General features: G+C 42.3%; 1 protein-coding gene across 3 annotated transcripts in view; it reads right to left on the bottom strand.

Annotated features, from left to right (window-relative positions):
- The window catches only part of ANKRD44 (ankyrin repeat domain 44), a 306,969-nt gene that overhangs the window by 93,277 nt on the left and 194,824 nt on the right, over positions 1-18,868 (bottom strand). For all 3 annotated transcript variants that reach the window (XM_036254347.1, XM_036254346.1, XM_036254348.1), the window contains 4 exons: positions 15,190-15,304; positions 6,673-6,755; positions 5,481-5,544; positions 3,461-3,529 (listed from right to left, as the gene is read on the bottom strand). In XM_036254347.1, coding sequence (XP_036110240.1) covers positions 3,461-3,529; positions 5,481-5,544; positions 6,673-6,755; positions 15,190-15,304 — 331 coding nt within the window. The remainder of the gene's footprint in view (positions 1-3,460; positions 3,530-5,480; positions 5,545-6,672; positions 6,756-15,189; positions 15,305-18,868) is intronic.

Genomic DNA, 18,868 nt, shown 5'->3' with positions numbered 1-18,868 from the left:
TCTCTCTCCACCCCAGATGAGCCCATTATTGAATCCAAATAAATGACTGGAGGTTTTCCCTATGGTGTCCACACTTCCCTTTACTTTGCCCGTGTTGTTCCCTTCCTTGGAATGCCCCTTTCTGAACCACTTCCACTCATCAAAACCCCACCCATTCTTTAAGTCCAGAAGTTCTCTTTTTCTTTGTCTGAGATTGTTTAGGTCCTGTCTGGGCCTCTCTTGAGCTCCCATCACGCGTTGCCTTAATGATAGCTACTGATGTGATCTTATCTTCTCCACTGAACTATAAGGTTAAGAGGAAGAAGAATGCCCAAGTGATCCGAAGCCCTGGGTTCTGGTCGGGGCAGATCTGTAGGCTAGACCCAACCACATCCCTGCTCCAGGCCTAGGCTTCATCCTTATGTCTATAAGGACCTTTGAGCAGCTGTCCCCCAAGGTCCACTGTAGGTCTGAAATTCCATGTACATGTATAAGTTTCTAGTTTCTCTGGATTCCATTTTCTCATCAATTAAAAAGGACAATAAGCGTCTTCATATACCTCATAGAGTTACTATGAGAAACCAAGTGAGTAACAGTTGGAAAACACAGCACCTTATAAAGCATAAGCAGTGCAGAAATATAAAGTAATGTTTCATATTATTTATTTTTAGTCCTTAACTATTTAACAGCTGATCTGGTGTTCCTAGACAATTTTCAGGGGGTAATAACCAAACAGAATATTAGAAATAGAGTAACTTTATTGCAAGTGCTATCTATCAATTTCAAGCACAACTATTTTATATTTTGTAGTCAATTTATGGGTTCTTTGACTAATTGATCTACTCCTTTTTAGTCTCAAAAGGAGGAAATTATGAATATTTTACATAGTGGATTGCTTGTGTTTTTATTAATTAGACTGAAAATTATTAGATATCAACTATGTGGCAGAGCTTGGAGCTAAAGAGAAAAATGAGGCCCAGTCCTTATCCTCAGGAGATGCACAGTGAGGTGGGGAGAGCGGCAAGGAAGCAGAGTCGGCTGGAGTAGTGTGGAGGGTGCCGCAGTCAGGGAGCGTGCAGGGTGCCACAGTCAGGGAGCGTGCAGGGTGCGTGCAGGGTGCCGCAGTCAGGGAGCGTGCAGGGTGCCGCAGTCAGGGAGCGTGCAGGGTGCGTGCATGGTGCGTGCAGGGTGCCGCAGTCAGGGAGCGTGCAGGGTGCCGCAGTCAGGGAGCGTGCAGGGTGCGTGCATGGTGCGTGCAGGGTGCCGCAGTCAGGGAGCGTGCAGGGTGCCGCAGTCAGGGAGCGTGCAGGGTGCGTGCATGGTGCGTGCAGGGTGCCGCAGTCAGGGAGCGTGCAGGGTGCGTGCAGGGTGCCGCAGTCAGGGAGCCTGCTGGGTGCCGCAGTCAGGGTGCGTGCAGGGTGCGTGCAGGGTGCCGCAGTCAGGGTGCGCGCAGGGTGCCGCAGTCAGGGAGCGCGCAGGGTGCCGCAGTCAGGGTGCGCGCAGGGTGCCGCAGTCAGGGAGCGCGCAGGGTGCCGCAGTCAGGGAGCGCGCAGGGTGCCGCAGTCAGGGTGCGCGCAGGGTGCGTGCAGGGTGCCGCAGTCAGGGAGCCTACAGGGTGCCACAGTCAGGGAGCGTGCAGGGTGCGTGCAGGGTGCCGCAGTCAGGGAGCGTGCAGGGTGCCGCAGTCAGGGAGCGTGCAGGGTGCCACAGTCAGGGAGCGTGCAGGGTGCGTGCAGGGTGCCGCAGTCAGGGAGCCTACAGGGTGCCGCAGTCAGGGAGTGTGCAGGGTGCCGCTGTCAGGGAGCGTGCAGGGTGCCGCAGTCAGGGAGCGTGCAGGGTGCCGCAGTCAGGGAGCGTGCAGGGTGCGTGCAAGGTGCGTGCAGGGAGCCGCAGTCAGGGAGCGCGCAGGGTGCCGCAGTCAGGGAGCGCGCAGGGTGCCGCAGTCAGGGTGCGTGCAGGGTGCCGCAGTCAGGGTGCGCGCAGGGTGCCGCAGTCAGGGAGCGTGCAGGGTGCCACAGTCAGGGAGCGTGCAGGGTGCGTGCAGGGTGCCGCAGTCAGGGAGCCTACAGGGTGCCACAGTCAGGGAGCGTGCAGGGTGCATGCAGGGTGCCGCAGTCAGGGAGTGTGCAGGGTGCCGCTGTCAGGGAGCGTGCAGGGTGCCGCAGTCAGGGAGCGTGCAGGGTGCCGCAGTCAGGGAGCGTGCAGGGTGTGTGCAGGGTGCCGCAGTCAGGGAGCCTGCTGGGTGCCGCAGTCAGGGTGCGTGCAGGGTGCCGCAGTCAGGGAGCGCGCAGGGTGCCGCAGTCAGGGTGCGCGCAGGGTGCCGCAGTCAGGGTGCGCGCAGGGTGCCGCAGTCAGGGAGCGTGCAGGGTGCCACAGTCAGGGAGCGTGCAGGGTGCGTGCAGGGTGCCGCAGTCAGGGAGCCTACAGGGTGCCACAGTCAGGGAGCGTGCAGGGTGCATGCAGGGTGCCGCAGTCAGGGAGCGTGCAGGGTGCCGCTGTCAGGGAGCGTGCAGGGTGCCGCAGTCAGGGAGCGTGCAGGGTGCGTGCAGGGTGCCGCAGTCAGGGAGCCTGCTGGGTGCCGCAGTCAGGGTGCGTGCAGGGTGCGCGCAGGGTGCCGCAGTCAGGGAGCGCGCAGGGTGCCGCAGTCAGGGAGCGCGCAGGGTGCCGCAGTCAGGGAGCGCGCAGGGTGCCGCAGTCAGGGTGCGCGCAGGGTGCCGCAGTCAGGGAGCGCGCAGGGTGCCGCAGTCAGGGAGCGCGCAGGGTGCCGCAGTCAGGGAGCGTGCAGGGTGCATGCAGGGTACCGGGGAAGCAGAGAGGAGGGGCAGCTTGTCAGAGGCGAGGGAGGTGTCACGACGTAAGTCTGAGAGTGGCTAGGCACTGTCCTACATAGGTTGGTAAGAGAAGAAATTTGTAGCAACTCCAAGAGCCAGGGTGCATGTGGAAAGGAGTAGGAGAGAGACTTAAAGAAATATAAATAAAATTTTAATTTAATTTATAAAATTATATCTATATATTGTGGTAGTATTATGGCACGGTTCAGCTCTTTAGAGGAACAGTAAGCAAGAAAAGTTCTATGACCCATTCCTGGTGGTGGTGGTGTGTGTTCAATGTTTTAAACATATCTAAAGATTTATCTCAAGGTGAAGTCTTCAATAAATATAAGAAGATGCTCTAGAGCATGTGACCACATTCTGGCTCGGGAGGGCTAACCTGCTCTACTCTGCTGCAAACGGAAGGTCCTCAACGAGATCCACGCCGAGGATTTAAAAACACTGGAAGGAGAAGGCTGACAATTGGCACTTCACAGACGCTGTGAGGGGTCTGTGCCTGCATTTCCCTACAAGAAGGGATTCCCTGTCGAGGACGGAATCTCTCCTGCTAGCTTCCCTGCTCACCATTTCGGCATCGCAGGGTTTGCATTATGGACTGCTCCCTGCTTCTTTTATTTAGGCACTTGAAGCAGAGTTCCCTGTTTACATACCTCCCACACTTGTCCTTTTTATGGAAATCCGCTCCACTGCTCTGCAAGAGTTTTATACATTCCACATTACTAGAAAGACAGGGAAAACATCGTTAAGGTGGTAGAGGTGAGTTGCCAGGCTCTCTGCAGACTGCAGACAGATGGAACAACAGTTCCAGCTTTAAATTCTGATAACACAACAATAACAGGAACATATCACAGCAATGCCATCTTAGGGATCTATGGTGCCTGAAATTATTTTTTAAGCTAAAATATCAATACATGAAAGAGTTTGGTGAAACATTTTCAATTCTATGACTATGGAATTTAATGATTATTATACAATTAAACCTTTTGGTGGTGGTTTCATCATTTTTCCTCAAATTCTCTTTTGAAAACCACCCAGAGTTTATGAAACAACCCTTGAAACCTAGAATTTCACATCACCTTTACACAGTGAGCCGGACTGGGTGAGCATTACCTTTTATCACAGCAGAATGAATTCACCATGATAACCATTTCTGACCCAGACTCTCCTTAATGGGAAATAAAACAGCTGCATTTCCCTGTCTTTGTAATCTAGGTAAATGAATGTGCAGAATCAAGGCCGAAAATGATGTAATGGAGCATAGTGATCTTCCAAAGCTGCTTTGTCATTCGCAGAAGCAATAAATCATGTTTAGTAGAGAGCGAAGAACCCATTGAAGTGAATTTTCCTATTGAAGGGTATGTAGCGCAATATTAATTCTAATAGGAGTTTCCAACATGAATTCTGAATGGTGTGTTGTCACTTTCTGCACAGGTCTGATATTTTTTAAAATGTGAGCATCAAAGGAGACAATCATCCATTATTGTTATAAACTTAGAATGCTAAGCAGTGGCCTAGGATTTACTGTTTCGTTATCATTTAACTAAGAAAAATGATCTCATTAATGATAAACCTGAGCAGGGCTCTCCCCACCCCCATCCACCCTTTACAGCCACATTTCTCAGAGAACTAGATGTTTCAGGCGTAAAACGTAAGACCTTTCTGAGAGCATTATGTGTCGGGGCAGCATGCAGTTGATGTAAAGCACCTGTCTTTACTCAATGAAGCCAAAGGATCAAAGGAAGAGACAGATCCCAGTGGTGTAGCTCATGAAGCTCATGTGATGTGGGGGAATGAGATGGGGAGAAGGAGGGTCTTTAAAAAAATGAATACAAAATTATGAATATAAAATTAGATATAAGACTTCAAAAGGGAACCATGCAAATAAGGGGCCCTAAAGCTTCACAGTCCATCCACTCCTGATACACAGATAAGTGGAGAAGTGTTGCTGTTCCTTAAGGGCTAGGGCACTAATTAAGAACCAACATCTTACCCAAACAAAGCCATTCAGGAAAAGGCCGTGTTTGGTTAATGTGTGGTCATGTATAAAAAAATACATTGATCAGAGTCTTACTCTTACCACTGACATAAAAAACAGTATCTGATGAAAAATTTTCTTTACAACTTAAAAGAAAAAAAGGCAAAGATTAAATAACTTCTTTCTTATCCTCTGGGTTTTCTTAACCATTCACATTTACCTACTATAAAGACTTAAAAATCAGTTTTGAAATAAGGACAAAAATGTCTGCAAATGAACATGAATGAACTCAATCTTGGATTCCCTTGATCATCACTCACCTACCAGCAATAAAAAGGAAAAACTTAAGTACAAATCTCAAATTATTTCTTTCGATATAAGGAGTATCAAGCAGATACATATTCTATAGGGTGAAAATCTACAATTTAAAAAATGGAAAGAAAAAAAAGCAAAGAGAGAGAATAAAACAAACAAACAAAAAACTATGTTCTATGTGAGATGAGCTCAAATTTTTCTTCGGAAGAACAATAATGCAAGTAAATCTGGAAATGCAATGTAGTGATATTTGGTGTTGGTAGAAATGATTCTTACCCACTTTACTAAAGAAATTATTTGAATCACAGACAACTTAAGACAATTAAGATGAGTTAGTAATTAAAAAATGAAAACAACAACTAAAATTGCTAACTACTCACCCTCCTGCAGCAGCAGCATGAAGGCACGTTCTTCCAAATTTATCTGGGGTGTCTATTTCAAAGCCTGCAGACAGCACGTGCTCATTACTAAACAAGGATACTATGCTATACTTTTGTCCTAGTTAAACCACAAGAAACATTGCAGAGACAGAAAAATCAGTTAGTAGAAAAACCAGAATGCAAGCAATTGTAGTCAGAAAGAGGTTGTCATGGAAACGAATGGTAACTGCTCAAGCTCGGCAATTTTATAGGAGAACCGTGAAGTCGAGAAGAATTTATTTTCAAATTCAGCTCTGGGTAAACCATAGCCCCATATTTCAATCCCAGGATAGAAATTTACGAAACCAATTTGAGATAAGTAGGGCAATAGATAGGCAGACAGCACACATGGAGAAAACACAGAAGGTAAAGGAGTAATCTTAACATGCTAGAATAGATATTTTCTTAAGGTATTAATCAGCTTTCAGTTGGTTTCAGATTTGGGAAACGTGCTTTCATGCAGGGATTATTTTTAAACAGTCCAAGAGCAGTGAAAGCAGAATCAACCACAGGTAAAGCACTTAAAGGGGAAAAAATGCCTCTGGACTATCTGTTGAATGAATTCATAAGCAATATTTGCCTGGCAGATTTCTATCACCTTTGAAAGCCAGGAACTTCTTAATACATGGAGGTTGGCAGAAGCAGTGATAAGAAAGATTAGCAACGTTGCGAACCAGAAGGAATTTCGTGGTTCCAAACAGGCCCGCATTAAAAAGATAAAAATTAAACCTAGATGGAGGGGATCAGCCATGGTGATTTTTCAGAAACCATGGAGTGGCAAGGTCATGTGACATTTTCTACTGTCAAAATGTGGGGGATTTGTCCTCTTTGCTTTGTTGAAGAATATTAAATGTTAAACTACCACTTTAAGTTTTAAGTTTTCTCCATTTATGACAAATTTTCTGTAAGCTATCGCTATCCTTGCCTCTCACTTCAGATCACCCAAGCTTTAACTTGAGAAACAGACTCTCATTTAGGGGCAGGAATACTAACATTCCAACAGTGCCAACATCAAGGACTGCTGGGAGCTGTCCTCAGAGCAGGTCATGAATGACATGAAGCACAGGCAGCCACTCACTCTGACCAGACACCTGGAGTCACACGTCACTTACAGGACACGTTAAGCCTCCTCTGCGGTAATGGAGTTACTTACCTGATGATAACAACTTTCTGCAGCAGTCAGAGTGAGCATTTAGGGCAGCTAAATGTAAGGGGAACATGCTATGGATTCCACACCTGAGGAGGAAAAAAACAGAGCAGCTCACAGTAACAGATTTCAACACACATGCAGAAGGAAATTTACCTTCCTAGAAGTTCTGTGATGAAAATTAAATCCACAACACCTCGCTTAGGGACCCATGGCTGAAATCATTCTGTAATTCTTCCACTCGAGAAATAATTATGCAATCATTTTCTACCTTAAAATAATTCCTGGACCTAAATCAGAAGTAAAAGCCCATAACAACAGGGATTGACATTTAAAAGAAAATGTTTCAAATAAACATTATGTGACTCTTTATACTTAAAATTATTTCCTTTTTTTTCTTTCAGGTTAGCAATTTGATATCTCAATAATTAATCAATTAACTAATTAACTCATCTATTCAACTCATCTATCTAAGTATGAGATATTATGCTAAGTGCTAGAGATAAGACAAACTCTGAACTTCTAAAGCAACCTGCTTTTTTCCTTGAATTAATAAATAAACATTTATTATTGACCTATTATGTGCCAAGCACTTTGCTAAAAGTTAATAACAGCTGTATTGTTGAAAATAAAATTTTAGATGAGAATAAAAACTGTTTGCCTTTTGCAGGTAACACTACATCTTCCTAACAGACTTTTACATTGCACACTGACCCGCATCAGAATACCAGCCACAGAAATGCAGTTGGGAGTAAGAAACATTATCTTGCATCTATTTCATAAATCTAGCATATTTTTCCTAACAGTATTACAGAAAGAATCTAGAAAAGCACTTTTTAGACAGACTCCCCCACCATAACACAGTCCCCAGGATGACCCCTTAAGGGACGGGCAGCCTTCTGATGGCAGCGCCTTTTGCCTTCAGAATTAAATCCTCCTCTTGCCCATCATCTCTCCTCGAACAAGGACCCAAAGCCGTGTGCTGAATTGTAGTTCATAATAAACAGCATCATCGGGAGATTCCTGTGTACTTATAAGCATTTATATTGTTAGTGATCATTTCTTTTTTTCTTTTTTTTTTTTTTAATCCTCACCCGAGGATATTTTTCCATTTTTTTTTGTACAGATAGAGTGGGAGGGAGAAAGAGGAAGGGAGAGAGAGAGAGAAACATCGACGTGAAGGGACACATCGAGTGGCTGCCACCCGCACGACCAACCAGGGCCGGGGACAAACTGCAACCGAAGTACGTGCCCTTAGCGGGAACCAAACCTGGGTCTCTCCGGACCGCAGGCCGACGCTCTAACCGCTGAGCCAAACTGGCCAGGGCAGTGATCATTTCTTATAACATCTCACTGTACTCAAATAATAGATGTCTATTTTTTTTTTTTTTTTATCCTCACCCGAGGATATTTTTCCATTTTTTTGTACAGATAGAGTGGGAGGGAGAGAGAGGAAGAGAGAGAGAGGGAAACATCGATGTGAAAGGGACACATCGAGTGGCTGCCACCCGCACGACCAACCAGGGCCGGGGACAAACTGCAACCGAGGTACATGCCCCCAGCGGGAACCGAACCCGGGTCTCTCCAGACCGCAGGCGGACGCTCTAACCGCTGAGCCAAACCGGCCAGGGCAGATGTCAAATTTTGTAAGTCCTCTGCATAATACAAGTGAGTACGTCTGTCTATTCACACCTGCAGGATAAATTACCTATATTTCTTCTCTGGCACCAAGTGGCCCGTTTTCAGATTCTACACTTCATAAAGAACACATATGATTTGAATTTGTTATGTTTTGCATACATGAACTTTATTTGCTCTCTCAAACGTTAGTATGATGTGTGTGAATGTGTGAAAGTACACACGTCTTCACAGATCTTTCGTGGTATTCAGTGTTACGCAAAATCTGAGGCTGCCCGAAAACAACCACTTCTCTCTTTCCATGAAAACTTCTATTTATTAGTGTTTTTGTTCCGTCTTCCCTCTGTTCCTTTTCTTTCCCCTATATGGAGATTTCCAGCCCAGTGTATATAATAGCTGGCATCCATCAAGAGATGCAATTTGCCCGTCTTCCGGGCAGTGTCATGTGCGGGAGAACTGCTTGTAATTGCCTCTCTCATCATTTACAACAAAAAAAAATCTGAAAAGCAATTGCATCAGTGACAACCTTGATGCTCATGAACAGGAAGAATGGGCTGGAGGATGGGGGCGAAGCTTTTCTGTTTGTGCTATTTATATTGCTCCCTCTTGACGCCTGTGAAACATAGCAATTTCTTTTCATGTATAACATGTTTTAAAAGCTTCTTACTAAATGGAGCTTAAGCTAATGAGATTTTAGCTAACAATTTTATTTATTTGGGACAGTTGAAGCAAAAATATATGATTAAATATTTCTGGACATTTGCAAAAGGAAAATGGATAGACTATTTTCTAAGATAGTTTGAAGTTCCTGAAAAAAAATGCCTGAAATCAAGGACTAGATTGCTCAAGATTTCTTTGAGCCTTCCTCATTCTTTTATATATAAAATATTAAAATATAATTGTATTAAAATGATATATTATATACATATATACTGCACACATATATATACACACACACAATATAATATATAATATATATCTTCTATAATAATATGATATATTTTATAAAGACACATAAAAATATATTTATATAAAATAATACAAGCAAACAAATTAGCAAAAATAGCATAAAACTCTATGAGAAACCAATTAGGAAAACACAAACAGTACAAGTGATAATATGACAGCAACAGTATTATAACATATTCCAGAATCTTCATTATCAATACTTCTTAAAAGCCTTACAACTTAACACCACTGTCTTTAGACAATTCATCACAATCTACATTAGCTAATTACATCTTCTTCTTCTTTCTTTTGGCTGTTACTTATAAGCCTGAGAAGATAAGGGAGGGAGAACTATTCTAAAAGGTCTAACAAAAATTCTGTTTGATATATATTTTTTATTTCATAGTTAATAAAATGTCACTATCTCAGAGTAGGTTTTGAAAATATATTAATTTAGACTCAAGCTCTATTGGCACTTTGGTTTTCAAATAGGGAAACCAAATATTAGGCCAAGATTGGGAAGAACATAAAAGCAGAATTCAGAATCTCTGAATCACTTTAGCAATGATTCATGCATTTCAAAATAAAATTACTCCTTTATTGTTGTAAAATAAGATTGCTTATAAAGGAAGGATTGTAAAACCTTTAGCAGGAAAATTAGGGTTTGACTGTCTTATAAGTCAAATAAGAAGGATCACTCCTACATCATCAGGTATACATCCAGGAAGATCAAGAAATAAAGATGTCAGATAACACTAAACTTAACAATGCATAAATTACAGGAAAGAGGAGACCGATTCCAGTTAAATTGCTACATTTATTTGACCAGTCATAAAATTAATGGAACACATTTGTATTAGCTATTTCTAATTTAGCTGTTAGCTGGCATCTTCTACCCAGTTATTTCAGGATAAATGAGGTCAGAATAATTCGTAGACAGCTATCAGAGGTGAGGAAAAGACTTCTGCACCATTAAAATATCAGTTCTTTTAAGCATTCGTGTTGGCTTCAGAGAGACATGGCTGTCCCTTCCTACATGTAAGCTTTTCTAGAATCTGCCCTTAGGTCGTATTGTAAAGAATACTGTAGTTAAGGTGATGGGATCAGAAACTTTGAGTTCTAGCTTTGCTACTTGCTAGCTATTTGATCTTCAGCAAGTACTTAATAGTTCCTTTATCCAGAAAATAAAGATAATGCACACAAAGCTCAGAGGGTCTGGCCCTTGGTAAGCCTTTACCATGCGTGTTAGTATTATTATTGCCCTCGCAATTATTATTAGCTTAGTTGGATAATCAGCAGTCTTTGAGTTTTGACGTTGTAATCAGGTTGTACTTCCTCAAAATCAAATGTGTACGTCCTTAAAATCAAATCCTTAAAAGTTAAGAATGAATTGTGATCAGCTAGCATTTCTGTTTTCTTTCTACATTTCAAAATCCTTTGCTGTACTTATCTCACAACTCTCCTAGGGTAGATGCAATTGGTTTAGTTTTCCCCACTAAGTGGATGAGACAAAAATATTTGATGATTTTTGATCATCAAATAATTTTATGATTCTTCTCTATTGATGAACTCAAATAAAAAAATCAATTATTAATTTTATGCCTTTTAAGTATTTACCATGCACCCCCAAGTTAAAGAATTTGGGTATAAATGACAACAATGAGGCTTGGTCCTGGCTGTCTGCTACAGGCATTGTCAGTGGTTTCTTCGGAATCAAGTCCAAACATTAATGTGGCTTGCAGGGTGTTGCTGAACCTATGTGAACTCTGGAATCTCAGTGAACTTGTGTCCATTCCTCCTGCAGGCTCCATCCTGCCCGGCTTTTGCACATGAGGTGCCTCCACCTGATACTCTGTTACCTTTCTCCCTGCTTCTCATAGCCTCTCTCACACTCATCAGTGCATCTTGGGGGTGTGTGGGGGGGTCACTGAAAATATCTTTGGGCTTTCAAGAGTTCTCTGTGAAAATTTTTAAACTTTCTTTTCCTTTTGATAAAAATTTAAAGCAATTAGCACAAAGCCATATTTTGTTTCATCTGAACGACCACCTTATCACTTCATAACTGCGACTCCAGGGCCATGCACTCCGGACCCCACCGGTGCAGTGGAGTACCACTTTAAGTGGCAGGGGCGATAAGAAAACAACAAAGGTGGACTTAACAGATAAATGATGCCTGAACCTGGGGTGGGGGTGGGGGGCCAACAGTACAGTGGGCCTCCTGTATGCAGCAAATTAGATAACAGTGTGCACCGTGTGACGAGTCCACTGTCCCGTCACTTTGTTTAAGCCACTGCAAAGCCTCCACTCTTCAGGGTGTACTAAACTCTAAAGAGTCAGCACCACAGCCACCAGGACCATATTACACACAAATGGTCATTTAATTTGGCTAAAACGTGGACTCTCACATCACTCATGACTTGGAGAGATAGCAGCCTTGTGCTTAGGAGCTGAGCTCCAGATCCAAAATGTCAAGGATGGAGTCCCATTTCCACCCCTCACTAGCTCCGTGACCTCAGGTAGGTAACTGAACCTCTCTGTGCCTCATTTATTTCACCTGTAAAGATGATAACAGTCATAGCACTTAACCTATGGTATTACTGGGACAGTTAAATGTAACCCCTCAGAGTGGCACTAAGCATGGGTAAGCACTTGTGAACGTTTGCTACTATTGATTGCTTACCTGTGCAGTTCAAGTGGATATTGTTTGCATGTGTTTTGTTGCTTATTTGTATTTATTGATATATTAGAGTCAAAAGCCTAAGGAGTTTCTATCTAGTCTTATGTCTATATATATTCAAGTCACATTGTAATAAAAATAACTTAAGTCTGTAGCGGCATCTGTAGGACTCATACCATGCCCTAACTGATCGCTACCCATCCTGCCGTTTCCATGAACCATCGCTCCTCCCAGAAGCCCTCCCTGGCCCTGCTGTGTCCCAGTAGTTCCTCGGAATAGCCCAGCGACACCGAATTGTTCTGGCATCACACTTAACACGTATGACTGTAATTGCTTGTTTAAAACTTGCCTCCAAGAGGGCAGGGACCTCTGTAACCCCAGGACCTCACACAGTGGGTGACAACAGGCCTTCAATACCATTTAGAGAATAACTGAATGTCAAAACAGTTACCTGAATAACTACACTATCCCTAAGTCTGCTGCAGTTAAGACAGAAAAAGAAGTGAGAGCATAATTGCTCAGGAGGAAGAGCAATGAAAACCCTAGAGATAAGTGCCCCAAACCTAAAGAAGTTAAAGAAGAAAAACCAAAGGGCTCTGACACTACATAAAGTTACAGAAAGTGATCTGACTTAGAGTTCAGAGAAGCAAAAAAGAGTAACAAAGAACATTCTATCAAGGCCTGAGAATAAAATTCAAATAAATTTATAAGAAAGTAATGACCAGCCTGGCCAGTGTGGCTCTGGTTGAGCATCGGCCCATGCACCAAGAGGTTGCTGGTTTGATTCCTGGTCAGGGCACGTGCCCAGGTTGTGGACCTGATCCCCACTGGGGGTCATGCAGGAGGCGGCCAATCGATGTTCTCTCTTATCAATGTTTCTGTCTCTCTCTCCCTCTTTCTCAAAAGAAAGAAAGAAAGGAAGGAAGGGAGGGAGGGAGGGAGGGAGGGAGGAAAAGAAAAGAAAGTAATGACCATAAAATTTGTCATACAGAGACCTTTAAAATACACTTGGCCTATTGTTTATGAAAGAAAATGGGTTATGGCCTGGCTGGTGTGGCTCAGTTGGTTGGAGTGTCAACCAATACACCAAAAGGTCACGAGATCGATTCCGGATAAGGGCATGCACCCAGGTTGTGGGTTTGATCCCCAGATGGGGTGCATATGGGAATCAACCAATCAATGCTTCTCTCTCTCCCTCTCTTCCTCTCCCCTTCTCTCTTTCTAAAATCAATTTTAAAAACAAACAAACATTTCCTTGGGTGAGGATTTTTTTAAAAAGATAATAAATAAAAAAAATAAGTTATTTTCATAAATGTGATGTGTTTGTTTACTTATTTATAGAAAGTAAGTCCTGCTTTTCTTCTCATTAATAAGCTACCCCTATCTACAAGGAACCCAGAGAACAGTGATTTTTCTGGGGAGGCCTTTAGTAAAGTTAATCTTTTCCAATTCTCCTCCCCCTCATTTTGATATTTTCCCCTCAGGTCCTTCAAGATGTGGCTCTTCTTTCCTTTCCCTTTCATTTCTTTCCACCTCTCCCCACACATCAGGTCATCCAGTCTTAGGAACCTGCTTTCAACACATTCACGTGTCCGTGCACCTGTCAACACTGTTCCCTCTTTCTGGAACATCCTTCCTTGCTTCCCCCTCTACCTTTTTACATCACACAATTCTGTCCACCTGGTACACTGCTACCCACCCATCCTTTTGCTGAAATGTCCCCTCTGTTGCAGAATCTGGAGAGACTGTTCCCACAGCCCGGTCCACACCTCCGTCATAACAAACCTCACAAAGTCATCTGCTCTTGATCTTCTTGCTGCCGCTAGACTGGGGCCCAGTCACCGAAACCCAACGCACCTTCCTGGACCAGTTAGATTTTGGTTCATTCTCAAGCAAACACTTTCAATTGTGTTGCACAAAATTGTCAAATCAAATAAAATCCCCAATATTATACTGCCCTGATATTGTTCTTCACCTGAAAATTTAGTTATTGTTACCCATGGCCTCTGTGACCAGGGCTAACCTCTTCATTCAGGCCTCTAATGCCCTCTTTAACTTGGTTCCACTACAGATTACTAAGTAATAAAATAATAGTTAACGTTGTTGATAGTTTAGTTTGTGCTAGGCAATGTTCAAAGACCCTTTAACATGGATTATCTTGTTTAATAACCTTAACAAATGTATTTACATAATTCATACAGATCTTAACCTATCCCAGAGAGCTTTACTAGTAATTAAGTCCTTTAATCCTCATAACAAACCAATGGGTAAGTATTAAGTATTATTATTACTCCTATTCTTTTAAGTTTTAAAACTGAAGCACAGAGAGATTGAGCAACGGGCTCCAGGTCACACAGCTGGCGAGCACAGTAGCTTGGACTGGAGCCTGGGCAGTGCCCGTGGAAGTCTGGGCCTCGCTGGGGACGTGACGCTGCCTCTGAGCAGAGCATGGTACCATCGCACACGCTGGGTCAGGCCGAACCTCCCAGGACTGTGCTTTTCACCTCCGGTTCCTGCTTTCCACTCTGCTTGGGCTGCCTGCCACCCTCTGCCTACCTAAAACTCACCTTCTCCTGAAAATCTGACAATTTTTTTTGAAAACTTAGGCCACATCAGATCTCTCCCCTTCCTGCCCACAGTCTACGGCATATTGTCTACACCAAACATCTTGCCACCAAGTCCTTCTTCATTTTGCATGGCTCTTTGTCTTAGGTAGACTGTCGGCCTGGGGCCTCCCACACAACTATCTCTCCTTGAAGGTACCACCGAGGTAACTTACTTCTGAAATTTCCCACAGCAACTTGCACTGTGACAGACTGGGTCAGATGCTTTATATACTTTTTTGAATTGAAGTATAAAATGAAATCAGGCCCCCTTCCCTGTGGAGCATATTTACTCAGTTGTACCCTATAATTATATAATTAAAATTAAGCAAGCATCCTGTCTAAATTTGCCCACTTACGATTTATTTTCCCCGTTTAACTGACATTGAACAAAAGAATATTACAAAGCAGAGTTAGGAATGAAATTCAAGTCTCCTTAATTAAAATCACTGGAAGAGACCTCTTATTGATGTGGCTAAAAAAAAATTAATTTGGTTCTTCCTCTTATCTGTCATTAAAAGTCACTTAATTGAGTTCAAATTTAATTGGTCTTTAGCACCTCAACCCAGACAAATGGGAACAGTCTGCTGCCCGTCAGAGTCCGGCGGCAGTAAGCACACGCGGCAGCTACTTCACCGTATTTCTGCAGCAACCTACTTGGCTGTGTCAGCTCCGCTGGTTATTAGGGTGTTAATCAAAAGCTCATGACCGTATCTCGCAGCCACGTGGAGAGGAGTGTTGCCATCCTTATCCACACAGTCAATTTCACCGCCTGGAAAAGATTTTTTAATATAGGATAATATAAGGATTCAGGTTGATCAAATACTACATTCTATGCTAGTCATTCGTGTTGATCAAATGCTGATTTCTTTTCTACTCTGTGTGCATTTCTACTCCAAAGAATAAGAATGCTTTTCCATCTGAAGTAGGAATATTATTAAATCTGCAGAGAGGGAAGTCTATTAGAAATGCATTTGAAAAACCCTTCGATATTGTCATATTTAAGGATCTGAAATCTTACTATTAGATTCCTGTTCTAAAGGAACAGTGTAATCAAATTCCATCAAATGTAATTCTGAAGACATAGTCATTTTTAATTTTACCTGCTGAATTAAAGACCTAGGTAAACCTTATACTAAAGCATAAAAACCAAAGGGAATAGAGAGTTCAGGAAAATATGTTATATAGTTTGATCACCTAATTTAAAATATGATGAGTAAAATGAGTAGAAGCATAAACTGTAAACTGAAAACATATTTATTAAAACTATCACATTAATCATCTAAAGTCCATAAAAATATATTTTGCCTTTTCCCCCAACCCCCAACTTATTATTTTACTATATTTCCTTCTCTCCTCTCTCTCTCTCTCTCTCCATACACACACACACACACACACACACACATAAACATAGTCTGTGGCCCTGGCCGGTTTGGCTCAGTGGTTAGAGCGTCCACCTGCGGTCCGGAGAGACCCGGGTTCGGTTCCCGCTAAGGGCATGTACCTTGGTTGCAGTTTGTCCCCGGCCCTGGTTGGTCATGCGGGTGGCAGCCACTCGATGTGTCCCTTTCACATCGATGTTTCTCTCTCTCTCTCTTCCTCTCTCTCCCTCCCACTCTGTCTGTGCAAAAAAATGGAAAAGTGTCCTCGAATGAGGATAAAAAATAAAAAAAAATAAAAATAAAAATAAAAAACATAGTCTGTGTATCCATGTATTTGAGGAACCACTTACAAATATAACATTTCATCCCTAAAAACAAAGACACTTTTCTACATAACCATAATTCTATCATTATACCCAAGAAATTCAACATTGATACAATTTTATGTAATATACAGTACATACTCCAAATTGTCCCCAAAATGTGCCTAAGAGCTATTTTAAAAATCCTTGATCCAATAAAAAATGCTGATAGCATTTGGTTGCCGTGTCCCTTTAGTTTCCTTTAATCTAAAACAATCTTCTTGCCTTTTATTTATTTTTCAGTCTCTCATGTCACTGATATTTTTGGAGGCCAAGCCAGGAGTCCTGAAGAATGTTCTGCATTTTGGAATCACCTGACTATTTCCTTATTACTAGATTCAGGCTAAACATTTTGGCAAGAATACCCCAGAGTCGATGTGCACTCCCCACCCCATCTCCTCGGCAGACTCATCAGGTCACGTTATTCCATCAGTGGGTGATGCATATTTCCATTACTTGCAATGGCTACAGAGTTTCAGTCTGTGAATATAAAAATATTCTAAAAATGGATGACCACACAACAATGTGAATGTACTCAGTGCCTGAAACATACACTTAAAAATAGTTATAATGGTAAATTTTACATTCTGTATAATTCACCACAATGAAAAAGAGGTTTAATAACCTGGTTAAGATGATGCCTGTCAATGCTCCCCACTGCAAAAAGTGTCTTTGCCCCTTTGTAATTAACAGGCAATTTTTATTTTATTTTATTTTTTATTGGAAAATCATATTTAATTTCAGATGTGCTTGTTTTGAATACATTCAATAGGGATCTTTTTTTCCCCTTTATTGATGTTAGAGAGAGAGGAAGTGAGAGGGAGAGAGAGAGAGAAACATCGAAGACAGGCAATTTTTAGAGTGATTCTTTGGGAATGTTTAAATATCCCATTTCCCCCAAAATTTTTCTACAAGAATTTTAGCATTTACAGGGAATGGTCTGTTAAAAAGTTGCTTAAATTCTATATTCTGTATGCTTATATTACCAATTTGACACATAGTTAGGTTCATTTGATTCTGTTTGTTGTTGGTTTTTATCCTCACCCGAGGACATTTTTTCATTTTTTGTTCAGGTAGAGCGGGAGGAAGAGAGAGAAAGTGTGAGAGAGAAACATCGATGTGAAAGGGACACATTAAGTGGCTGCTACCTGCACAACCCAACTGGGACTGGGGACAAACTGCAACTGAGGTACGTGCCCTTAGCAGGAACCGAACCAGGGTCTCTCTGAACCGCAGGCCAACGCTCTAACCACTGAGCAACCGGCCAGGGATGATTGTTTGTTTTCAAAAAATTTTCTGGGTTTTCATTCAATTTTATCTTATTAATATGAAAAACATTTACATTTTTCAAAAGTCTAAATTCGATTTTTAAAAAGCCTCGCTCTCAGTTCTACCCCTTTCACTTCATCCTCAACCGCGTCCTATAGTAATCATCTTCATTAGTTTTGGTTTATGCTTCCTGTGTTTCTCTGCAAAAATAAGCACACAGACTCTTTCACACCTTGCTTTTTCTTTTCACTTAACAATATATCCTGGAATTCACTTCTAGAGGTCACTTCTTGGAGATCTTCCTTGTTTTTGTACAACGTCATTGTTTCCATTGCGTGGAAGTATTGGTTCAGTGAACTAGTCTCACATGGATGAGCATTGAGGTTGTAAATATTATTTTTACTATTATCAAGAACTCTATAGTGAATAACCTCATGCATATTGTTTCGTATTTGTTGGGTACATCTTCCGGATAAACTCCTAGAAAGGGGGTTTCTAGATCCAAGGGTAAATAAATGTGTGGTTTTGTTAGATTTTGCTAAATTTCCCTCTTGAGACCCTATGCAACTTTGCAGGTACAGCAGCAATGTGCGCCTTTAACCCACAGCCGGTCAATCTTATGAGTACCTGCCATGTGAGAACTGGTATCTCACTGTCGTTTTCACTCGAATTTCTCTTATCAAGAAAGTTGAGCATATCTGCATATACTGAAGAACCATTTGTTTATATTTTTCTATGAACTATTTGTCATTGACTTTTGCCCATTTTTCTGTGTGTGTGTGTGTGTGTGTGTGTGTGTGTGTGTGTGTAAAGGGGTTCTTCCATCCCTTTATTTTCAAGGGCTCTTTAAAATATCTGGGAGATTACCCATTTATCTGTAATACATGTTGCAAATATTTCCCTCCTGCATTTTCATTTGTCTTTGGTGTTATACCCTAAAAAAATTATTTTTGTAATGTACTGGTCTTTTATTGTACTTAGATTTTAAGATGTAGTTAGAAAGGCTTTGCTCACACCCTGGCAATGTAGAATTGACATGGGACAATATTTGCAAAAATGTATTACTGATAAGTGGATAATTTCCAAAATGTTTTAAAAGCCCTTGAAAATCGCCCTGGTCGGTTTGGATCAGCTGTTAGAGCATTGGCCTGCAGACCAATGAGTGGCGGGTTCAATTCCGGTCAAGGGCACATACCTTGGTTGCGATTGGTTCCTGGCCCTGGTAGAGTGGGGGAGAGAGAGAGAAAGAGAGAAACATCGAGGGAGCTACTTGATGTGTCCCTTTCACCTTGATGTTTCTCTCTTTCTCTCTCTCTCCCCCAC

Source organism: Molossus molossus, unplaced genomic scaffold, assembly GCF_014108415.1.
Source record: "Molossus molossus isolate mMolMol1 unplaced genomic scaffold, mMolMol1.p scaffold_m16_p_11, whole genome shotgun sequence".
In the NCBI taxonomy this organism is placed as follows: domain Eukaryota; kingdom Metazoa; phylum Chordata; class Mammalia; order Chiroptera; family Molossidae; genus Molossus; species Molossus molossus.
This window is presented reverse-complemented; position numbering and strand designations above follow the sequence as displayed.